At 39.5% G+C, this 26115-nt stretch overlaps 1 protein-coding gene across 7 annotated transcripts in view; it reads right to left on the bottom strand.

The window, feature by feature from the left end:
* HERC1 (HECT and RLD domain containing E3 ubiquitin protein ligase family member 1) overlaps positions 1–26115 on the bottom strand; it is a 683410-nt gene that overhangs the window by 540544 nt on the left and 116751 nt on the right. For all 7 annotated transcript variants that reach the window (XM_053717285.1, XM_053717288.1, XM_053717289.1 and 4 more), the window contains exons 10-15: positions 18430–18574; positions 16670–16841; positions 13116–13250; positions 11888–12053; positions 11495–11620; positions 8504–8725 (exon numbers count right to left, since the gene is read on the bottom strand). In XM_053717285.1, coding sequence (XP_053573260.1) covers positions 8504–8725; positions 11495–11620; positions 11888–12053; positions 13116–13250; positions 16670–16841; positions 18430–18574 — 966 coding nt within the window. The remainder of the gene's footprint in view (positions 1–8503; positions 8726–11494; positions 11621–11887; positions 12054–13115; positions 13251–16669; positions 16842–18429; positions 18575–26115) is intronic.

Here is a 26115-nt window from a genome sequence, read left to right as displayed (position 1 = left end):
CCGTCCTACCCAACGTGATCTTAATTTAGGAAGTTCAGCCTCTTTAAGGTGGGTTTCTTGTAGAAATACAATGTCAGGGGAGTGTTTACCCAATAAAGATATACTTTGTTTACGTTTAATAGGGGATGTTATTAACCTTAATCTAATAGGCCACGATAGGTAAGGTAAAGATATATGTGAGGGTGAGGAGGGGGAAAAAAAAATGGGGAGAGGGAGGTACCGGGGAGAGAGAAGGAAGAAAAAAAAATTAAAAAAAATTGTATTTTAATAATAAAATCACATAAAACAAAACAAGACTTAAAACAACCTGGATAGAACATCTGTCTAACCAGAGACACCGCATAATTAGATAAGATCTGAAAATAATTGGAATATTATTATTTTAAAGTTTATCATGGATAAGAAAATCTCTAGCTTCTTTACTGTTATTAAGTGTGTTAATTCTGCCATTATTCTCCACAATTATTTTTGCTGGGTATATCATCCTAACTTTATATCCTTTGTCTATCAATTGTGGGAAGAAGGGGGACATCTCCTTTCTTTTTATCTGGGTTTCATTCGAGAAATCTTGAAAGAGAAGTATTTTGCGATTATCTATCATGAGTGGCAAGTTTTAACGGTAATATTTAAAATACTCTAATTTATCTTGGAAATTTAGGACTTTAAATATAAGCATCCTATCTCGGCTAGGGCCCGCTTGATTAGATCTATTTGCTCCTACTCTATGTGCTCTTTCTATAGGAATGGGTAGTTTTTCTTTAGGAAAACCTAACATTTGAGGGAGAAGCTGGGAAGTAAAATGGATTAGGTCATCATAAGCCGGTGTTTCGGGGAGGCCCACTAATCGAATATTATTGCGCCTAGCGCGGTCTTCAATATCCTCAATTTTAGCTGTTAGAGTAAGTAATTTATTATCATGTTTGTTGACTACTTCTTCTTGACTATTAAGTTGATCCTCTATATTAGAGATCCTTTCCTCAGCCTCTGTTAGTCTAGAGGCAAACTGTTTTAGATCGGATGCTATTGCTGCAATTTCATTTGTAATGCCATCTAATTCCTTTTTAATTGAATCTAGCTGGGGGGAAAAAAATTCCGATAATTGCATCATTAATGCTGGATACTCCTGAGGAGTGGCTTGGGTTTCAGCAATGCTATCAGAGCTATTATCTAATATTTTGGACTTCTTATCTTTGCTTTTGGCGGCATAATTGGTGATCGTGTGTTAGAATGAGTGAGAAATTTTTCCATATAGGAAAAAGAATACTTGTGTGTGTGTGTGTGTGTGTGTATATATATATATATATATATATATATATATATATATATATATATATATAATATAAATAAATAGATGTAGTGATGTTCAAAAACTAAGTAGCTTAGATAAATAGTGTAGTGAAGATAAAAAAAGAAAAGAAAAAAAAAAAAACTAAAGTGTTTACAAATTAAGTAAGTGTAGCAATTGAGCTCCTAATAAGTGCGATGGTGAAAATAGTGTAGTTAAGCATGTACTAGCAATATTATTATAAGGTGCCAAAATTACAATAAACTATCAGCAAATATCCAAAAGAATATGTCATCACTGATACTTGATGTCAAAAGGAAAAAGGTAGAGAAAAAAAAAAAAAAAAGAATTTGCTTTTCAAATTTTCATACACAGCACATTTAAAGAAGAGTCTATGATATCTTTACAGCACGTACAGATAAACCAATGTAAAGTTGTGTGGCTATAAGATCTGAGGGATTTCTCCTAAATATAAACTCTTTTTTCTAAATTACAGAATCTACTAACTTAAATATATATATGCATGTAATCAATATAGCCTTTATGGCTCTTAAATTCAAAACAAAATAGCTAACCAACAGTAATTAGACAACTAATTTTAAGATACCAAGCATCATATCGTCATAGCATATCATGTAAAACAGTTTAAAGGCCTAAATAGTGAAACTTTATGATACTAGACTTAGTACCAAAATCCAAACCAGCTAACTTGACTTGTCTTTATTTTTACACACTTTGTATGGGGCCTTTTTACAGCCACAAGGTTTACAGAAACAACAACAACAACAAAAATTTAAAAAAAAGCTGGATAGTGTCTCTTTATGCCAACAGATTGACAACTGGATAGCGTCTCTTTTAACTTACCAAGTAGTTATATCTTAAACTTAATCACATCATCCATTACTTATGGGATACCAATACCAAAGCGAAAGTACACGGATGATGGGAGGGACAAGGCAGGGATTAAGCAGAAGGAACCACTGCCTGAAGAACCTTTCTCCCAAAAACAGCCTCCGAAGAAGCAAAAGTATCAAATTTGTAAAATTTTGAAAAAGTGTGAAGCGAAGACCAAGTCGCGGCCTTGCAAATCTGTTCAACAGAGGCCTCATTTTTAAAGGCCCAGGTGGAAGCCACAGCTCTAGTAGAATGAGCTGTAATTCTTTCAGGGGGCTGCTGTCCAGCAGTCTCATAGGCTAGGCGTATAATACTCCGAAGCCAAAAGGAAAGAGAGGTTGCCGAAGCTTTTTGACCTCTCCTCTGTCCAGAATAAAACGACAAACAGGGAAGATGTTTGACGAAAATCTTTAGTAGCTTCTAAGTAAAACTTCAACGCACGGACTACGTCCATATTATGTAAAAGACGTTCCTTCTTTGAAGAAGGATTAGGACACAATGATGGAACAACAATCTCTTGATTGATATTCTTGTTAGAAACCACCTTAGGAAAAAACCCAGGTTTGGTACGCAGAACTACCTTATCTGCATGAAAAATTAGATAAGGAGAATCACATTGTAAGGCAGATAGCTCTGAGACTCTCCGAGCCGAGGAAATAGCCATCAAAAACAGAACTTTCCAAGATAAAAGCTTAATATCAATGGAATGAAGGGGTTCAAACGGAACTCCTTGAACTTTAAGAACCAAGTTTAAGCTCCATGGGGGAGCAACAGGTTTAAACACAGGCTTAATTCTAACCAAAGCCTGACAAAATGCCTGGACGTCTGGAACTTCTGCCAGACGCTTGTGAAAAAGAATAGACAGAGCAGAAATCTGTCCCTTTAAGGAACTAGCTGATAATCCTTTGTCCAAACCCTCTTGGAGAAAGGAAAATATCCTAGGAATCCTAACCTTACTCCATGAGTAATTCTTGGATTCACACCAGTAAAGATATGTACGCCATATCTTGTGATAGATTTTCCTGGTAACAGGCTTTCATGCCTGTATTAAGGTATCAATGACTGACTCGGAGAAGCCACGCTTTGATAGAATCAAGCGTTCAATCTCCATGCAGTCAGTCTCAGAGAAATTAGATTTGGATGATTGAAAGGACCTTGTATTAGAAGGTCCTGTCTTAGAGGCAGAGTCCATGGTGGAAAGGATAACATGTCCACTAGGTCTGCATACCAGGTCCTGCGTGGCCACGCAGGCGCTATTAGAATCACCGATGCTCTCTCCTGTTTGATTTTGGCAATCAGTCGAGGGAGCAGAGGAAACGGTGGAAACACATAAGCCAGGTTGAAGAACCAAGGCGCTGCTAGAGCATCTATCAGCGTCGCTTCTGGGTCCCTGGACCTGGATTCGTAACAAGGAAGCTTGGCGTTCTGGCGAGACGCCATGAGATCCAACTCTGGTTTTTCCCAATGATGAATCAACTGAGCAAACACCTCCGGATGGAGTTCCCACTCCCCCGGTTGAAAAGTCTGACGACTTAGAAAATCTGCCTCCCAGTTCTCCACGCCTGGGATATGGATTGCTGACAGGTGGCAAGAGTGAGTCTCTGCCCAGCAAATTATTTTTGAGACTTGTAACATCGCTAGGGAACTCCTGGTTCCCCCTTGATGGGTGATGTAAGCCACAGTCGTGATATTGTCCGACTGAAATCTGATGAACCTCAGTGTTGCTAACTGAGGCCAAGCCAGAAGAGCATTGAATATTGCTCTTAACTCCAGAATATTTATTGGAAGGAGTTTCTCCTCCTGAGTCCACGATCTCTGTGCCTTCAGGGAGTTCCAGACTGCACCCCAACCTAGAAGGCTGGCATCTGTTGTTACAATTGTCCAATCTGGCCTGCGAAAGGTCATACCCTCGGACAGGTGGACCCGAGACAACCACCAGAGAAGAGAATCTCTGGTCTCTTGATCCAGATTTAGCAGAGGGGACAAATCTGTGTAATCCCCATTGCACTGACTTAGCATGCATAATTGCAGCGGTCTGAGATGTAGGCGCGCAAATGGCACTATGTCCATTGCCGCTACCATTAAGCCGATCACCTCCATACACTGAGCCACCGAAGGGCACGGAATGGAATGAAGAATACGGCAAGCATTTAGAAGCTTTGATAACCTGGACTCCGTCAGGTAAATTTTCATCTCTACAGAATCTATAAGAGTCCCTAAGAAGGAGACTCTTGTGAGTGGGGATAGAGAACTCTTTTCCTCGTTCACTTTCCACCCGTGCGATCTCAGAAATGCCAGAACTATCTCTGTATGAGACTTGGCAATTTGAAAGCTTGACGCCTGTATCAGGATGTCGTCTAGATACGGAGCCACCGCTATGCCTCACGGTCTTAGAACCGCCAGAAGTGAGCCCAGAACCTTTATAAAGATTCTCGGGGCTGTAGCCAACCCGAAGGGAAGAGCTACAAATTGGTAATGCCCGTCTAGAAAGGCAAACCTTAGGAACCGATGATGATCTTTGTGAATCGGTATGTGAAGGTAGGCATCCTTTAAGTCAACTGTGGTCATGTACTGACCCTCTTGGATCATGGGTAGGATGGTCCGAATAGTTTCCATTTTGAAAGATGGAACTCTGAGGAATTTGCTTAAGATCTTTAGATCCAAAATTGGTCTAAAGGTTCCCTCTTTTTTGGGAACCACAAACAGATTTGAATAAAAACCCTGTCCTTGTTCCGTCCGCGGAACTGGATGGATCACTCCCATTACTAGGAGGTCTTGCACACAGCGTAGGAATGCCTCTTTCTTTATCTGATTTGCAGATAACCTTGAAAGATGAAATCTCCCTTGTGGAGGGGAAGCTTTGAAGTCCAGAAGATATCCCTGAGACATGATCTCCAACGCCCAGGGATCCTGAACATCTCTTGCCCACACCTGGGCGAAGAGAAAAAGTCTGCCCCCTACTAGATCCGTCGCCGGATAGGGGGCCGTTCCTTCATGCCGTCTTAGAGGCAGCAGCAGGCTTTCTGGCCTGCTTGCCTTTGTTCCAGGACTGGTTAGGTTTCCAGGCCTGCTTAGATTGAGCAAAAGCTCCCTCTTGTCTTGAAGCGGAGGAAGTTGATGCTGCACCTGCCTTGGAATTTCGAAAGGCACGAAAATTAGACTGTTTGGCCTTTGATTTGGCCCTGTCCTGAGGAAGGGTATGACCCTTACCTCCAGTAATGTCAGCAATAATTTCTTTCAAACCAGGCCCGAATAAGGTCTGCCCCTTGAAAGGAATGTTGAGTAATTTAGACTTTGAAATCACATCAGCTGACCAGGATTTGAGCCATAGCGCCCTACGCGCCTGGATGGCGACTCCGGAATTCTTAGCCGTTAGTTTAGTCAAATGAACAATGGCATCAGAAACAAATGAGTTAGCTAGCTTAAGAGTTCTAAGCTTGTCAACAATTTCAGTCAAAGGAGCTGTATGGATGGCCTCTTCCAGGGCCTCAAACCAGAATGCCGCCGCAGCAGTGACAGGCGCAATGCATGCAAGGGGCTGTAAAATAAAACCTTGTTGAATAAACATTTTCTTAAGGTAACCCTCTAATTTTTTATCCATTGGATCTGAAAAAGCACAACTGTCCTCAACCGGGATAGTGGTACGCTTTGCTAAAGTAGAAACTGCTCCCTCCACCTTAGGGACAGTCTGCCATAAGTCCCGTGTAGTGGCATCTATTGGAAACATTTTTCTAAATATAGGAGGTGGGGAAAAGGGCACACCGGGCCTATCCCACTCCTTACTAATAATTTCTGTAAGCCTTTTAGGTATTGGAAAAACATCAGTACTCACCGGCACTGCATAGTATTTATCCAGCCTACACAATTTCTCTGGCACTGCAATTGTGTCACAGTCATTCAGAGCAGCTAATACCTCCCCAAGCAATACACGGAGGTTCTCAAGCTTAAATTTAAAATTAGAAATCTCTGAATCAGGTCTCCCCGAATCAGAGACGTCACCCACAGACTGAAGCTCTCCGTCCTCAGGTTCTGCATGACATGGCTCTTACAGCATCTACGCGCTCTGTATCTCGTCTAACCCCAGAGCTATCGCGCTTGCCTCTCAATTCAGGCAATCTGGATAATACCTCTGACAGGGTATTATTCATGATTGCAGCCATGTTCTGCAAAGTAATCGCTATGGGCGTCCCTGATGTACTTGGCGGCATATTAGCGTGCTTCCCTTGAGCGGGAGGCGAAGGGTCCGACACGTGGGGAGAGTTAGTCGGCATAACTTCCCCCTCGACAGACCCCTCTGGTGACAATTCTTTTATAGATAAAGACTGATCTTTACTGTTTAAGGTGAAATCAATACATTTAGTACACATTCTCCTATGGGGCTCCACCATGGCTTTTAAACATAATGAACAAGTATCCTCTGTTTCAGATATGTTTGTACAGACTAGCAATGAGACTAGCAAGCTTGGAAAACACTTTAAAGCAAGTTAACAAGCAATATAAAAAAATGTTACTGTGCCTTTAAGAGAAACACATTTTGACAAAATTTGAAATAACAGTGAAAAAAGGCAGTTACACTAACAAAATTTTTACAGTGTATGTAACAAGTCAGCAGAGCATTGCACCCACTTGCAAATGGATGATTAACCCCTTAATAACAAAAACAGAATAATAAATGACAAAAACGTTTTTTAAACAGTCACAACAACTGCCACAGTCTACTGTGATTGTTACCCTCCTCAAACACGACTTTGAAGCCTTTTGAGCCCTTCAGAGATGTCCTGTATCATGCAGAGGGAAGCTGAATGTCTCTGTCAGTATTTTTAGCTGCACAGAAAAGCACTAAAATAGGCCCTTCCGACTCATATTGCAACAGTGGAAAGCTTCAGGAAACTGTCTCTAGGCAGAAATCAAACCAGCCATGTGGAAAAAAACTAGGCCCCAATAAATTTTGTCACCAAACATATATAAAAACGATTAACATGCCAGCAAACATTTTATATTACATTTTTATAAGAGTATGCATCTCTATTAATAAGCCTGATACCAGTAGCTATCACTGCATTTAAGGCTTTACTTACATTAATCCGGTATAAGCAGCATTTTCTAGCAAATTCCATCCCTAGAAAAATATTAACTGCACATACCTTATTGCAGGAAAACCTGCACGCCATTCCCTCTCTGAAGTTACCTCACTCCTCAGAATATGTGAGAACAGCCATGCATCTTAGTTACTTCTGCTAAGATCATAGAAAATGCAGGCAGATTCTTCTTCTAAATACTGCCTGAGATAAACAGCACACTCCGGTACCATTTAAAAATAACAAACTTTTGATTGAAGAAATAAACTAAGTATAAAACACCACTCTCCTCTTACGACCTCCATCTTTGTTGAGGGTTGCAAGAGAATGACTGGATATGGCAGTTAGGGGAGGAGTTATATAGCAGCTCTGCTGTGGGTGATCCTCTTGCAACTTCCTGTTGGGAAGGAGAATATCCCATAAGTAATGGATGATCCGTGGACTGGATACACTTAACAAGAGAAAACTGAACAAGAGATTAAACTAGTTGGGCATGTTTTTACACAAACTATGGCTAGATTACAATCAACACAGCCAAAGGACTCAGTATTTATTAAAAACCCCACATGTATTACAATCATGCACATGTACATTGTAATAAGCCAAAGGAAGTCTTGGAGCTGTTAACCTACTCCAATCTACACCAGCTACCTACAAAGGCAAACATCTGTTCAGATTCCCCTAAGCCCCACACTCTAAAACTTGAAACTTCAATGTTCCAGCCAACCAAAGTTAAAAATGCCCAAGGAGTCTCTCAAAGTAATCTTTCTCCATACATTCCTCTGTAACAAATGAGAGGCACAGAGTAGAAAAACAACTTCAGAATGTAAAGAAATATAAGAACTATGAATGTCCAACAAAACATCCATTTGGTTTCTCTTCTTAAGTAAAAAAAAAGTGTATTAATTAATTTTTAATTAAGCAACAAAAAAGCAAACATACTATAAACTATACTTCTACTAGTACACATGAAGCAGCTGTAAACACAAACTGTTTTTCTATAAAGCCTTTTCTGTTTCTACAACATATTTATGTTGTCATATAATAAAATCTTTCAAACTCATTTTAACTCATTTCTATTTGCACATATCCAACAGTCTTAATCACTGACAAAAACCCATCCTACAACAATCATTAGGGCACTGAAATATCAATGTTATCTTCTATTCTTATATTAACACTTCACATCTGAGATTCCTGCAACTCAACGATAAATGTAATTGTTACTATGTCTTGCTGATCTTACCGTGTAAAAACCCAAGTTTCTTAAAAGGGTTTTCATTAGTATTTCTGCCAAATGGGTGTCTGGGTGGCTTCCCGGTGCTGCATTGTTGGGGTCTGACATTGATCCATAAGCCATTTGTAGGGAAGTGACATCAGGAGAGTCAGATGGAGAGCTGTATCCCAATAAAGATGCCACATGTGTGTGATCCTGCAGGCTGGTTAAGATGATATCCAGTTGCATCCTCTGTAATATACAACATTAGAGATTAGAATATGTGTAATATTATAAAAGTAGACAGCAATTACTCAAGCAAGATTGTTTCCGGTGATCATAATTACTCTGAACTGTAATGTGTGTTTATGTGATGTTTTTGTTTATCAACTGTATTTTTGAAATGGACCCAAACACGCACAGGGAGCAAAATGGTAAAAAAAAAATAAAAAAAAAAATTGGATTATTATACATTGTATTATTGTACATATAGTTAAAGGCCTATGAAGGAAAGTACGTGTAGAAAGTGATGAGGTAATAGTAAGTCATCCAATTAAAGACAGACTGAAACTTCATAACAACTGTTCATCAGTCCCCCTTCTCCTCTCCTTCAGATTTTCCCACTTAGACAAGCAAACAGAGAAAGCTATAGGGGCAATGAAACAGAAGAAGACAGACCAGAAGCACCACACTAGTAAAAGAGGCTCTTCATCTGCCTTCGGTGTCTTATTTTCTCACATTCCTCATGACAGAAGATAAACTAGGACATGATTCTAGACAACTGGGTCAGTACCAAAGCAATAAGAATCATCACACTGGAGGACATACTGATCTGGAAATGAAAAGGATCATAACCACTCCAACAAACAGAACAAGAAAAGGGGACAATAAAAAAAAAACATGGATTGTAAATCTCAGCTGCTAAAGACTGAGATGCAGATGCAAACAAATTGAAGCAGAAACTAAAAGAAGCCCCACAAGGCCTTAAAAAAGTGTTTACGTGACACTCCAGCTATTTCTTTTTGAGCAATAATATGTATTAAACTAGTGCCTGGAAGCCGTATGTGTAATAAGGGGAAGGTTGGAATGTGGAGCTCTGCACATATCTCGAGTCTTAACTGTTTAGGGGTTTTGTATTCCTTTAAAGGGACATAAATCCCACGTTTTTTCTTTCTTGTTTCAGATAGAGAATACAATTTTAGAACAACTTTCCAATTGACTTCTATTATCAATTTTGCTTCATTCTATTGGTATTGTTATCCAAGGGGCAGCAATGAACTAATGGAAGCTAGCAGAAAAGATCAGAAAGCCAATGATAAGAGGTATAGTTGTGCAGTCACCAATCAGCAGATAGCTCTCAACTCCTCTGCCTACCCAGGTGTGATTTTCAACAAATGATACCAAGAGATTGAAGCAAATAAGCTAAAAGAAGTAAATTGGAAAGTTGTTTAAAATTGTAAGCTCTGTCCGAATCTTAAAAGAAACTTTTAGGGTCATGTCCCTTTAACACCAGTGTTTCAAAATTGCTGAAGTGTAAAAAAAGAGAAAAAAGGGAATTTCAAGGCGGATTTAAAAACACTTTTCTTGTTTATTGAATATGGAGCACAAGGGGTGAATAACACACAATCTGACATATTTTGTGCTAGCAATTCATAAGAGATTAGGTGCAGAACTGACTTCATCCAGGTTTGCCTAGTATAAAGTTTACGCATGGGCAAACTGCAAAGCACCCTTGCGCATCCTCTATCCTCTATCTCCCAACTGCTAATCTCAGAATTTCTTATATGACTAAGAATAATTTATTATAGTAGGGTATCTTAAAGAGTAAAATGAAGGCAGAGTAGTTGGAATGCAGTTCTCTTAAATCTTCAGTGAAAATCAACACACAGCCGGGTCATTTGCTGACAGTTCTACCTAGTTCAAGCTCTACTGGAACATATAAAACACTAGAAATAAACTGCAGGATAATACTGGCCCTGCCATGTTATACTGTGGGACAATCTGATCTCAACCGGTCATATCCAAATATACAATGTGAGGAATGAACAAAAACAGGAAAAGATCACTAAAATCCATAAATACTAGAACTTAAATCCTACAATCTAGATCAGGGTTTTTCAAACCAGTCTTCAGGCCTCCCTAACAGGCCACATTTTCAAGATTAACTTGGGTGAGAGCAGGTTAATAACCCTGTTTACTAATCGGCTGTTTATTTAAACTGTGCTCCAGTTCAGATATCCTGAAATTCTGGCCTGTTAGGGGGCTAAGGACAGGTTGGAAAACCCCTGATCTAGATCCTTTCACGATAGGTCCTGAAATAAATTGATGCCTGACAGGCCAAACTAAAAGCACAATACCACACAAATATTTTGGCTGCTCTGGGCACCTGTAGTTATACCCAAGCTCAGAGATTCCATTCAGACACTAGCGGGCAGAACTAATACCCGGAGTACGATTAAATTGAATGCATATAAGCGCAATATTGTGTGTGCTTTTATAATGGTGTAATAAACCACCTTTATTTTGAGATGTGCTGCTTTCTTCTGTGTTTGTTATCAAAAGAAAGCAAATCCAATTCTAGCTACACCAAGTTACTGGAGTATGTAGCCAGAGGCAGACTGGTCATTATTTAATACCTGGCATCACAGCTTGATTAAGGCCACATTTTGGTGAAATTCATTCAACGCAAAATTACTCATGGGCAGAATCTGTCCAAAGCAAGGTCACACGAATGAAACAAATCACACTTTTATTTTAGATATCAAATTAATAATCAACATAGCCAAGTAACAATTCTATTCTATTAAAAAAAAGGCTTAAAAATTAAAAACCTACAGACAATGTAGCCAGTCTATGGATAAATTATCTTATACATGGTTGACAATGATCAATCTGTGATTTCACCAATCACAAGTTGAAAAATAGAAGAAAATAAGTATTCAGGCCCATACTATAGTACAATTCATCTCTAAAAATAAGTATCATCCTAGAAGTTTAATGGTTGTTAATGTATATTCATACTTGGCCTTTAGACAGACTTTCCCATCGGTCAGGTCCTTGGGGCAGAAGTGAATGCAGCAACTCCATTCTCTCCCGTAAAGGTGGCAACAACATTGTGGCTCCAACAGACAGTGTCTCGATGACAACCTGTTGATGAAAAGAATTAGACACTGGAGATTAGTACTTCTTGAATCAAGGCTTAACAGAGCTTTTTCATACTGAATATCTGATAAATGCAAGATGGTCAACCAGACATTTCTATTCTTGCACTACTAAAACTAATAAATACATAATAAACTGGAAGAGTTTCAGCCATAAAGGACTTCAGCTGCACCCTTGCCAAAGACTGCTTTTTGACAACTTGCACTTGGTTATGGCATTGTTAATCTATTGAGCATAGAAAGGTGACCTCACCTCCTGGATTTCATCTGGGACACTGGCATCCATGAGCCGGAAGAGCAAGTTGCGGAGGGGGCCTGCCTGACGTCCTAGGATGCTGGTGGCAACTCCCCCAGCTAAAGCAAGAGCCAAGTGGTTGGACAGCATCTTTAGGCAGAGCTTTAGGAAGTTATGATGTTCTCTAAAAGGAAAAAAAAAGTTCTTAGTTGGGAGTGTGTTATGAGCAATATATTATCTTGTAAATTCACCCCTGTAATATAACTCATTTGTGGAGTCAATGCTGCAAGTCATACTACCTACATAAACTAAAAGAGAACTATTTTCTCTAAAAAGGCCAACCTTACATTTCTAATACTTTATGGAGTCTACATTGTAATGTTGAGATCCTGCATACTTTATTGCACAACAGAAGTACAAAAAAAATAGAAAAAATAGGCCTATAAAATCATCCCCCCACATACACACACAATAATCTCTGTCAACACAGAGGTGAAATTCAAGATCTTCACATTTGGATCACATTCTTGTAAAATACTTGCAATAGAGTCAATATGCAACAAAACATTAAACAGATTTCATATCTGCTTAGAGGGACAGTGTACTATAAACTGCTCTCACTTTAAATGTGTTCCCAGTAATTAATTGTACCCACTGTAGTGTATTAAATTGTTTGCAAATAGCTCCTTTACCTTTAATCGGTCACCACCTATACTGAAATATAATGGCTACAGAAAAGTGATGTAACAAAGATCCAGCAGAAGACAGGTACTAAAAATGTTCATTTTCAATTGTTATCTCACTACAGAAATAAGATAAGGGTGTCTGTGTTTATATAATGTGATAAGTTAAAGAGATCCACTTTTCTAGCAAGCTCGGACCATTTTAATGGGTACCAGCTTCAATTAGCAAAAAAAAAAAAAAACTATTTCATATACAACAATAAATATAGATAAGCAATTTCCCATACTTTAAATACTCAATTTTACAGTACACTGCAACTGCTCATTATTTATTTTCAGTATTTAATTGTACATATTAAAAATAAATAATCCATAGACTGGGTAACCTTATTCTTTCTATAAATCATTTGCCATTTTCTTTATATTTTACATGAAAAAACCTACAGGTCATATCTCCTTCCAGCATAAGCCAAATGTAAAACCCAATACTTGATCTGCGACAATGAAAAAATAGCTATAGCACAGGGCCATATTTTGTCAATTTATGCAGAAACATGTGGTACCTAGATGAGGGGAAAGGTGGTGGTGGGACATCACTGTTAATCTTCTCACAGTATCTCTCCAGGAAGGAGCGAAGGTGAAAGAAAGTGCTCTCTTCAAGATCTACACAGTAGGGCCGGTGCCAGGCAACAACTTGTCTGAAAATAAATAAACAAAATACAAATGAATTAAAATCACAATAATATAAAATGAACACAAGGTTTATCAGACTGCTGGAGCCATTTAATTTAAATGTGCAGAGCTAATGTAGCAAAGGGACAATATGTGCACAAGTAAATGTACTCACACATCAGAAAGACCAATCAGTTATACTGTGAATTAGAACTACAGGTGAAACTTCGAAAAAATTAGAATATTGTGCAAAAGTTCATTTATTTCATTAATGCAACTTAAAAGGTGAAACTAATATATGAGATAGACTCATTACATGCAAAGCAAGATAGTTCAAGCCGTGATTTGTCATAATTATGATGATTATGGCTTACAGCTCATGAAAACCCCAAAACCACAATCTCAGAAAATTAGAATATTACATGCAATCAATAAAACAAGGATTGTACATAGAACAATATCCGACCTCTGAAAAGTATAAGCATGCATACTGTATGTACTCAGTACTTGATTTGGGCCCCTTTTGCAGCAATTACTGCCTCAATGCGGTGTGGCATGGAAGCTATCAGCTTGTGGCACTGCTGAGGTGTTATGGAAGACCAGGATGCTTCAATAGCGGCCTTCAGCTCTTCTGCATTGTTCGGTCTCATGTCTCATCTTTCTCTTGGCAATGCCCCACAGATTCTCTATGCGGTTCAGGCCAGGCGAGTTTGCTGGCCAATAAAGTACAGTACAGTAATCCCACGGTCATTGAACCAGGTTTTGGTGCTTTTGGCAGTGTGGGCAGGTGCCAAGTCCTGCTGGAAAATGAAGTCAGCATCCCCATAGAGCTCGTCTGCGGAAGGAAGCATGAAGTGCTCCAAAATCTCCTGGTAGACGGCTGCGTTGACCCTGGATTTAATGAAGCACAGTGGACCAACACCAGCAGATGACATGGCTCCCCAAATCAACACAGACTGTGGAAAATTCACACTGGACTTCAAGCATCTTGCAGTGTGTGCTTCTCCATTCTTCCTCCATACTCTGGGTCCTTGGTTTCCAAATGAGATGCAAAATTTGCTCTCATCAGAAAAGAGGACTTTGGACCACTGAGCAACAGACCAGGTCTGTTTTTCTTTAGACCAGGTAAGACGCTTCTGACGTTGTTTGTTGTTCAGGAGTGGCTTGACAAGAGGAATACAACATTTGAAGCCCATGTGCAGGATCCGTCTGTGTGTAGTGGCTCTTGATGCACTGACTCCAGCCTCAGTCCACTCCTTGTGAAAGTCCCCAACACTTTTGAATGGCCTTTTCCTGACAATCCTCTCCAGCCTGTGGCCATCCCTGCTGCTTGTGCACCTTTTTATTCCACACTTTTCCCTTCCACATAACTTTCTATTAATGTGCTTTGATACAGCACTTTGGGAACATCCAACTTCTTTTGCAATTACCTTTTGAGGCTTTCCCTCCTTATGGAGGGTGTCAATGATGGTTTTCTGCACAACTGTCAGGTCAGCAGTCTTTCCCATGATTGTGATTCCTACTGAACCAGACTGAGAGACCATATAAAGGCGCAGGAACCCTTTGCAGGTGTTATGGCTTAATTAGCTGATTAGAGTGGGACACGCCCTTTATTCACGGAGACACATAATGTGTACGTATGCTGGAAAAAGTCTATTGCTCCAAAATTATAAAAGAAATATCATCACCAGACATAGAACTCTATCGGCATTACGCACATATTAGTCTTCATAGTATTTTTAGTTGCCCATAACCAACATTGGCCTAGTTTCCATTGAGGTGCAAAAATGTGGAAACACAAAAATTATCCATAGACTTTAATAGAGATAAATGTTTCTACCACCAGTTTCCAAACTTTACCACCTCAATGGAAACTAGCCCATAGTCTCTGCTATGCTTCAATGCTACACTTGTGAACAGAGTCAATACCTGGATAATCTCCTTTGGCTACTTTAAAATATTACAAACTCTGCTGTGTTAAGTGGTTTGGCTCAGTATTAATGGATATAGTGAGGAATATTTTGTTACTGCGTATAACATTTATTGAAGTGAATGTCATATATTATAGGCACATTTTCAATGTTTGCTGTTATTAAATGTTAGGTGGTACCATCAACAATAATTTTAAGGATGTGTTGGGGGAATTTGTTCACTAGAGTGGAAGGATTTTTACTTGAATAAAAACAATTTTTGTATTCTCATACATTTTTTTTTTGCTTAAGTCCCTTTCTTTTTGGGAGAGGAGTTAATGTATCTTCTCCCCTTTCTTTCTCACAATTTTTGAAACTAATATTTGAATTAAGGGTCAGCACCAATAACCATGTGAAGGGTTATAATTATGGATAGAAATTTTATGAAGGCTTTTTTAGCGGGTATGTTTTTTCTCTCTCCATACCTTATTGGCTAAAGATCGATTGTCTGTCCACCAGGATAGAGATTGCTTTACTGATGAATCCAGAACAATTTGTTGGTCTAATTTCAGATAATTCCTTGTCCATTGTCTTAGCATAGACAGTTGAAGAGGACGTAAATGAAAGTGAACAAATAGAACTGCGTCCAACACCACCACCATTAGTCCCACCATTTACATGCACTGAGTTACTGTTGGATAGTACGCTGAAGAAGAGAACATGCATTCTGAAGTTTTAGTCTGCTTGAGTCTATTAAAGACAGGCACATGGAAATGGAGTCTATGGAAACTCCCAGAAAACAAGTTGGTAGCTGGAGACAAAGAGCTCTTTAGGACATTTATCTTCCAACTATGATCTTGTAGGAAAGATAGTTGTCTCTGAGTATAAGCGATCGCTAGAGACAGGGATGGAGCCAGATGAAGAATTTTGTCTAGGTATGGGGCTATGATCACAGCCAACAAGGTTCCCAAAACTTAGGTGAATATGCGAGGAGCGGTGGCTAATCCAAAAGGAAGAGCTACAAACTGGTAAAGCTTGTTCTGAAATGCAAATCAGAGGAACTGATAATAGTCCTTGTAAATAGGGATATCAAGGTATGTATCCTTCAAATCTATTGTAGACAGTAATTGAACCTGTTGGACTAGAGGTACAATTGAGTAGTACAGGGAGGAGAGAGGGCTTAAAAGCTCTTGTTGTTTGGGGATCTTTGCCTCCTCCTAGTGGTACGAATTTAATCCCAAACATCAAGGTTCGTGGACTCTCACCATCATATGAAAGAGAGCAGCTCCTCCAAGCAGAAAATTCAAAACTGAAAGGAGAGAGAAGTGGCAGAAGTAGGAGATATTTTATGTTTAACAGTTTGATTAACATTTCTGTCTATTTAAACTTACTATTTAACCAATTTTCTATAGTTATCTTCTTCATGTGATGTAAGAATGAATGGTGAGGTAACAATGAAAGTGTACAAAAAACGGTAATGTCTTACTTATTTTATAAAAACGTACGTAATGGAATATAGGATGTGTGTATTTTACCTGTCTCTGGGCAGTGCTGTCCAAGCCAGGCTGTGTGATGTGCCTGCAGAAATCTGCTGAATGGCTACTCCATCTAGTCCGCTCACCTTCTTTGGTTTGGTTATTGGGCCGGTAGAATTTCCCTGGCCACACTGTCCCATTGAATTGTTGCCCCATGCATACACTTCATTGTCTAAAAGCAGCAATAATGTAAATGCAGATAAAAAATATATTTCATACATTTTTTTTTAATGCTTACCATATTTAATGTTGATGAGATTCATAATTTATTTAAAATATAAGTTCCCTTGCCAGCAACAAAACTGGACTATAAAGGAGGGTCTTTGTGGGAGGTTGTCCCATTAAATAAACTACAGATAAAAGTGGTCTATGCTGAATCCATCTCAGTGAGTCATCTGATATACACCATGTAGGAAATTGTGAAAATAATATGCATCATGTGGGGAAATGTGTGACTAATTTCCCCAGTAACTGAATTGGTGGTGAGGGGTAAGTTTTTGTATGCATTGTGTCATTAAAGCGACATAAAACAAGTTGGGATAGATACAAAATATAATGTACTTTAATTACAAACTTATACTGCAGTGCCATGTCATTAACCCTTTCTTTTTAGTTTCTGAATTGTAAAGCTCCAACTCCCCCCACACATTTCCTTCTATGGCTGTATCTATATTTATTGTTCTTTTGGTAGAATGCAAAAGTGAATAGGGATTATCTGGTGGAGCATGCCTAGAAGCTATGAACTCAGTTGAATTGCAATGCTTGTGTCTAAACACTGATAAGAGGGGTGAGGTTGGCTGTTCCAGACAGCTTAGCTATGTAATTCATTTTGCTTATGTTTGAAAATCATTTTAAAATACTTGCCAGCAATTTTTAAACAATTTTTTTATGCAAACTATTATAAATGAATTAGCCCTTTTAGGATATGCACAGATCTCAATCTGTTTTATATCACAAAGTGTACCTGCTAAGCACTTTCCCACCTGGGTGCTTAGCAGATTTAACAGATCCCCAAGACTTATACCGTTGGAAAGGTTAGGCGATTACCTTTGCAACGGTCTTAGATGCCTGAAATACAGCATGCCCCCTTTCCCTATACTTTGCATTGTCCATTTTAAATAAAGTTGCACGATGATGTCATCACGTCATTGTGCATGACATCACCATGAAAATGTGAAGCCCTCCGGGGTAGGAGCAAATCTCCGGGGTAGGAACAAATGGAAGCCTCCATATCTCCCTCAAGGAGCCGTCGTTAGCACCTGAGTGAGACAATTTGTGACAGCTCAGAGCCGTCGTTAGCACTCAAGAGGTTAATGTATAATCCTCTATCACTTAAAGGGACATGAAACCCCAAAAATTTATTTTACGATTCAGATAGAGAATATAATTTTAAACAACTTTCCAATTTACTTTTATTATTTAATTTGCTTCCTTCTTTGTTATCCTTTGCGGAAATGTTTATCTTGGAAAGCTCAGGAGCAGCAAAGAACCTAGGTTCTAGCTGCTGATTGGTGGCTGCATATATATACCAACTCTATTTGGCTCACCCATGTGTTCAGTCAGCAACCAGTAGTGCATTGCTGCTCATTCAACAAAGTATTCCAAGAGAAGAAAGAAAAATTGATAATAGCAGTAAATTAGAAAGTTGCTTAAAATTGCATGCATCTGAATCATGAAAGAAAAAAAATGATTTTCATATCCCTTTAAACTGGCAAACTAATACATAAAGCCATCATTTAAAAACCACAAGATATACATACCATGTGACAGAGCCAAGCAGTGACTGTCTCCAATAGAAATATCCACTATTCTGGTAGCTGCCAGCTCCTCAATGAGTTTGGGCCTTAGTGCTGTTGCTTCTGAAGATCCACAACCCAGACATGCTCCACAACCCCAAGCATATACCTAGACACAAAGGATATTCTAAGCATTAACAATGGTCCAGAAAACTACAAAAACGTAATTTATGTAAGAACTTACCTGATAAATTCATTTCTTTCATATTAGCAAGAGTCCATGAGCTAGTGACGTATGGGATATACATTCCTACCAGGAGGGGCAAAGTTTCCCAAGCCTCAAAATGCCTATAAATACACCCCTCACCACACCCACAAATCAGTTTAACGCACAGCCAAGAAGTGGGGTGATAAGAAAAAAGTGTGAAAGCATAAAAAATAAGGAATTGGAATAATTGTGCTTTATACAAAAAAATCATAACCACCACAAAAAAGGGGTGGGCCTCATGGACTCTTGCTAATATGAAAGAAATGAATTTATCAGGTAAGTTCTTACATAAATTATGTTTTCTTTCATGTAATTAGCAAGAGTCCATGATCTAGTGACGTATGGGATAATGAATACCCAAGATGTGGATCTTCCACGCAAGAGTCACTAGAGAGGGAGGGATAAAATAAAGACAGCCAATTCCGCTGAAAATAATCCACACCCAAAACAAAGTTTAAATCTTATAATGAAAAAAACTGAAATTATAAGCAGAAGAATCAAACTGAAACAGTTGCCTGAAGTACTTTTCTACCAAAAACTGCTTCAGAAGAAGAAAACACATCAAAATGGTAGAATTTAGTAAAAGTATGCAAAGAAGACCAAGTTGCTGCTTTGCAAATATGATCAACCGAAGCTTCATTCCTAAACGCCCAGGAAGTAGAAACTGACCTAGTAGAATGAGCTGTAATCCTTTGAGGCGGAGTTTTACCCGACTCGACATAAGCATGATGAATCAAAGACTTTAACCAAGACGCCAAAGAAATGGCAGAGGCCTTCTGACCTTTCCTAGAACTGGAAAAGATAACAAATAGACTAGAAGTCTTTCGGAAATTTTTAGTAGCTTCAACATAATATTTCAAAGCTCTAACTACATCCAAAGAATGCAACGATCTTTCCTTAGAATTCTTAGGATTAGGACACAATGAAGGAACCACAATTTATCTACTAATGTTGTTAGAATTCACAACCTTAGGTAAAAATTTAAAAGAAGTTCGCAACACCGCCTTATCCTGATGAAAAATCAGAAAAGGAGACTCACAAGAAAGAGCAGATAATTCAGAAACTCTTCTAGCAGAAGAGATGGCCAAAAGAAACAAAACTTTCCAAGAAAGTAATTTAATGTCCAGCGAATGCATAGGTTCAAACGGAGGAGCTTGAAGAGCCCCCAGAACCAAATTCAAACTCCAAGGAGGAGAAATTGACTTAATAACAGGTTTTATACGAACCAAAGCTTGTACAAAACAATGAATATCAGGAAGACTAGCAATCTTTCTGTGAAAAAGAACAGAAAGAGCAGAGATTTGTCCTTTCAAGGAACTTGCAGACAAACCTTTATCCAAACCATCCTGAAGAAACTGTAAAATTCTAGGAATTCTAAAAGAATGCCAAGAAAAATGATGAGAAAAACACCAAGAAATGTAAATCTTCCAGACTCGATAATTTATCTTCCTAGATACAGATTTATGAGCCTGTAACATAGTATTAATCACAGAGTCAGAGAAACCTCTATGACTGAGAATCAAGTGTTCAATCTCCATACCTTCAAATTTAAGGATTTGAGATCCTGATGGAAAAAAGGACCTTGCGATAGAAGGTCTGGTCTTAACGGAAGAGTCCACGGTTGGCAAGTGGCCATCCGGACAAGATCCGCATACCAAAACCTGTGAGGCCATGCTGGAGCCACCAGCAGAACAAACGAGCACTCCTTTAGAATCTTGGAAATCACTCTTGGAAGAAGAACTAGAGGCGGAAAGATATAGGCAGGATGATACTTCCAAGGAAGTGACAATGCATCCACTGCCTCCGCCTGAGGATCCCTGGATCTGGACAGATACCTGGGAAGCTTCTTGTTTAGATGAGAAGCCATCAGATCTATTTCTGGAAGTCCCCACATTTGAACAATCTGAAGAAATACCTCTGGGTGAAGAGACCATTCGCCCGGATGTAATGTTTGGCGACTGAGATAATCCGCTTCCCAATTGTCTATACCTGGGATATGAACCGCAGAAATTAGACAGGAGCTGGATTCCGCCCATACCAGTATTCGAGATACTTCTTTCATAGCCAGAGGACTGTGAGTCCCTCCTTGATGATTGACATATGCCACGGTTGTGACATTGTCCGTCTGAAAACAAATGAACGACTCTCTCTTTAGAAGAGGCCATGACTGAAGAGCTCTGAAAATTGCACGGAGTTCCAAAATGTTGATTGGTAATCTCACCTCCTGAGATTCCCAAACCCCTTGTGCTGTCAGAGACCCCCAAACAGCTCCCCAACCTGTCAGACTTGCATCTGTTGAAATCACAGTCCAGGTCGGAAGAACAAAAGAAGCCCCCTGAACTAAACGATGGTGGTCTGTCCACCACGTCAGAGAGTGTCGTACAATCGGTTTTAAAGATATTAATTGAGATATCTTTGTATAATCCCTGCACCACTGGTTCAGCATACAGAGCTGAAGAGGTCGCATGTGAAAACGAGCAAAGGGGATCGCGTCCGATGCAGCAGTCATAAGACCTAGAATTTCCATGCATAAGGCTACCGAAGGGAATGATTGAGACTGAAGGTTTCGACAAGCTGAAACCAATTTTAGACGTCTCTTGTCTGTCAGAGACAGAGTCATGGACACTGAATCTATCTGGAAACCTAAAAAGGTTACCCTTGTCTGAGGAATCAATGAACTTTTTGGTAAATTGATCCTCCAACCATGTTCTCGAAGAAACAATACAAGTCGATTCGTATGAGATTCTGCTAAATGTGAAGACTGAGCAAGTACCAAGATATCGTCCAAATAAGGAAATACCACAATACCCTGTTCTCTGATTACAGACAGAAGGGCACCGAGAACCTTTGTAAAAATCCTTGGAGCTGTTGCTAGGCCAAACGGCAGAGCCACAAACTGGTAATGCTTGTCTAGGAAAGAGAATCTCAGAAACTGATAGTGATCTGGATGAATCGGAATATGCAGATATGCATCCTGTAGATCTATTGTGGACATAAAATGCCCTTGCTGAACAAAAGGCAGAATAGTCCTTATAGTTACCATTTTGAATGTTGGTATCCTTACATAATGATTCAATATTTTTAAATCCAGAACTGGTCTGAAGGAATTCTCCTTCTTTGGTACAATGAAGAGATTTGAGTAAAACCCCAGCCCCTGTTCCAGAACTGGAACTGGCATAATTACTCCAGCCAACTCTAGATCTGAAACACATTTCAGAAATGCTTGAGCCTTCACTGGATTTACTGGGACACGGGAAAGAAAAAATCTTCTTGCAGGAGGCCTTATCTTGAAGCCTATTCTGTACCCTTGTGAAACAATGTTCTGAATCCAAAGATTGTGAATTGAATTGATCCAAATTTCTTTGAAAAATCGTAATCTGCCCCCTACCAGCTGGGCTGGAATGAGGGCCGCACCTTCATGTTGACTTGGGAGCTGGCTTTGACTTTCTAAAAGGCTTGGATTTATTCCAGACTGGAGATGGTTTCCAAACTGATACCGCTCCTGTAGGGGAAGGATCAGGCTTTTGTTCCTTATTGAGACGAAAGGAACGAAAACGATTAGTAGACCTAAATTTACCTTTAGATTTTTTATCCTGTGGTAAAAAAGTTCCTTTCCCCCCAGTAACAGTTGAAATAATAGAATCCAACTGTGAACCAAATAATTTATTACCCTGGAAAGAAAGGGAAGCAAAGTTGACTTAGAAGACATATCAGCATTCCAAGTTTTAAGCCATAAAGCTCTTCTAGCTAAAATAGCTAGAGACATATACCTGACATCAACCCTAATGATATCAAAGATGGCATCACAAATAAAATTATTAGCATGTTGAAGAAGATTAACAATGCTATGAGAATTATGATCTGTTACTTGTTGCGCTAAAGCTTCCAACCAAAAAGTTGAAGCTGCAGCAACATCCGCTAAAGTTATAGCAGGTCTAAGAAGATTACCTGAACATAAGTAAGCTTTTTCTTAGAAAGGATTAAATTTTCCTATCTAAAGGATCCTTAAAGGAAGTACTATCTGCCGTAGGAATAGTAGTACGTTTAGCAAGAGTAGAGATAGCCCCATCAACCTTAGGGATTTTGTCCCAAAACTCTAATCTGTCAGATGGCACAGGATATAATTGCTTAAAACGTTTAGAAGGAGTAAATGAATTACCCAAATTATTCCATTCCCTGGAAATTACCTCAGAAATAGCATCAGGGACAGGAAAAACTTCTGGAATAACTACAGGAGATTTAAAAACCTTATTTAAACGTTTAGATTTAGTATCAAGAGGACCAGATTCCTCTATTTCTAATGCAATTAAGACTTCTTTAAGTAAAGAAGAATAAATTCCATTTTGAATAAATATGAAGATTTATCAGCATCAACTTCTGAAACAGAATCCTCTGAACCAGAGGAATCATTATCAGAATCAGAATGATGATGTTCATTTAAAAATTCATCTGAAAAATGAGAAGTTTTAAAAGACCTTTTACGTTTACTAGAAGGAGGAATAACAGACATAGCCTTCTTAATGGATTTAGAAACAAAATCTCTTATGTTAACAGGAACACTCTGAGTATTAGATGTTGATGGAACAGCAACAGGTAATGTAACATTACTAAAGGAAATATTATCTGCATTAACAAGTTTGTCATGACATTCATTACAAACAACAGCTGGAGGAACAGATACCACAAGTTTACAGCAAATACACTTAACTTTGGTAGATCCAGCATCAGGCAGCGATTTTCCAGAAGTATCTTCTGATTCAGGGTCAATCTGAGACATCTTGCAATATGTAATAGAAAAAACAACATATAAAGCAAAATTGATCAAATTCCTTAAATGACAGTTTCAGGAATGGGAAAAAATACCAGTGAACAAGCTTCTAGCAACCAGAAGCAAATAAACAATGAGACTTAAATAATGTGGTGACAATAATGACGCCCATATTTTTTAGCGCCAAAAAACATAATTTATGCTTACCTGATAAATTCCTTTCTTCTGTAGTGTGATCAGTCCACGGGTCATCATTACTTCTGGGATATTACTCCTCCCCAACAGGAAGTGCAAGAGGATTCACCCAGCAGAGCTGCATATAGCTCCTCCCCTCTACGTCACTCCCAGTCATTCGACCAAGGACCAACGAGAAAGGAAAAGCCAAGGGTGAAGTGGTGACTGGAGTATAAATTAAAAAAATATTTACCTGCCTTAAAAACAGGGCGGGCCGTGGACTGATCACACTACAGAAGAAAGGAATTTATCAGGTAAGCATAAATTATGTTTTCTTCTGTTAAGTGTGATCAGTCCACGGGTCATCATTACTTCTGGGATACCAATACCAAAGCAAAAGTACACGGATGACGGGAGGGATAGGCAGGCTCTTTATACAGAAGGAACCACTGCCTGAAGAACCTTTCTCCCAAAAATAGCCTCCGATGAAGCAAAAGTGTCAAATTTGTAAAATTTGGAAAAAGTATGAAGCGAAGACCAAGTTGCAGCCTTGCAAATCTGTTCAACAGAGGCCTCATTCTTGAAGGCCCAAGTGGAAGCCACAGCTGTAGTAGAATGAGCTGTAATTCTTTCAGGAGGCTGCTGTCCAGCAGTCTCATAAGCTAAACGAATTATGCTACGAAGCCAAAAAGAAAGAGAGGTAGCGGAAGCTTTTTGACCTCTCCTCTGCCCAGAGTAAATGACAAACAGAGAAGACGTTTGTCGAAATTCCTTAGTTGCCTGTAAGTAAAATTTTAGAGCACGGACTACATCCAGGTTGTGCAGTAGACGTTCCTTCTTTGAAGAAGGATTTGGGCATAAAGAAGGAACAACAATCTCTTGATTGATATTCCTGTTAGTAACTACCTTAGGTAAGAACCCAGGTTTAGTACGCAGGACTACCTTATCCGAATGAAAAATCAAATAAGGAGAATCACAATGTAAGGCTGATAATTCAGAGACTCTTCGAGCCGAGGAAATAGCCATTAAAAATAGAACTTTCCAAGATAACAACTTTATATCAATGGAATGAAGGGGTTCAAACGGAACGCCCTGTAAAACATTAAGAACAAGGTTTAAACTCCATGGTGGAGCAACAGTTTTAAACACAGGCTTAATTCTGGCCAAAGCCTGACAAAAAGCCTGGACGTCAGGAACTTCTGACAGACGTTTGTGTAACAGAATGGACAGAGCTGAGATCTGTCCCTTTAATGAACTAGCAGATAAACCCTTTTCTAAACCTTCTTGTAGAAAAGACAATATCCTAGGAATCCTAACCTTACTCCAAGAGTAACCTTTGGATTCACACCAATATAGGTATTTACGCCATATCTTATGGTAAATCTTTCTGGTAACAGGTTTCCTAGCCTGTATTAAGGTATCAATAACTGACTCAGAAAATCCACGTCTTGATAAAATCAAGCGTTCAATTTCCAAGCAGTCAGCTTCAGAGAAGTTAGATTTTGATGTTTGAAGGGACCCTGTATCAGAAGGTCCTGTTTCAGAGGTAGAGACCAAGGTGGACAGGATGACATGTCCACCAGGTCTGCATACCAAGTCCTGCGTGGCCACGCAGGTGCTATTAGAATCACTGATGCTCTCTCTTGTTTGATTCTGGCAATCAATCGAGGAAGCAACGGGAAGGGTGGAAACACGTAAGCCATCCTGAAGTCCCAAGGTGCTGTCAGAGCATCTATCAGGACTGCTCCTGGATCCCTGGATCTGGACCCGTAACGAGGAAGCTTGGCGTTCTGTCGAGACGCCATGAGATCTATCTCTGGTTTGCCCCAACGTCGAAGTATTTGGGCAAAGACCTCCGGATGAAGTTCCCACTCCCCCGGATGAAAAGTCTGACGACTTAAGAAATCCGCCTCCCAGTTCTCCACTCCCGGGATGTGGATTGCTGACAGCTGGCAAGAGTGAGACTCTGCCCAGCAAATTATCTTTGATACTTCCATCATAGCTAGGGAGCTTCTTGTCCCTCCCTGATGGTTGATGTAAGCTACAGTCGTGATGTTGTCCGACTGAAACCTGATGAACCCCCGAGTTGTCAACTGGGGCCAAGCCAGGAGGGTATTGAGAACTGCTCTCAATTCCAGAATGTTTATTGGCAGGAGACTCTCCTCCTGACTCCATTGTCCCTGAGCTTTCAGAGAATTCCAGACGGCACCCCAACCTAGAAGGCTGGCGTCTGTTGTTACAATTGTCCAGTCTGGTCTGCTGAATGGCATCCCCCTGGACAGATGTGGCCGAGAAAGCCACCATAGAAGAGAATTTCTGGTCTCTTGATCCAGATTCAGAGAAGGGGATAAGTCTGAGTAATCCCCATTCCACTGACTTAGCATGCACAGTTGCAGTGGTCTGAGGTGTAAGCGTGCAAAGGGTACTATGTCCATTGCCGCTACCATTAAGCCGATTACCTCCATGCATTGAGCCACTGACGGGTGTTGAATGGAATGAA

This window comes from Bombina bombina, chromosome 6 (assembly GCF_027579735.1).
Source record: "Bombina bombina isolate aBomBom1 chromosome 6, aBomBom1.pri, whole genome shotgun sequence".
NCBI lineage: Eukaryota > Metazoa > Chordata > Amphibia > Anura > Bombinatoridae > Bombina > Bombina bombina.
This window is presented reverse-complemented; position numbering and strand designations above follow the sequence as displayed.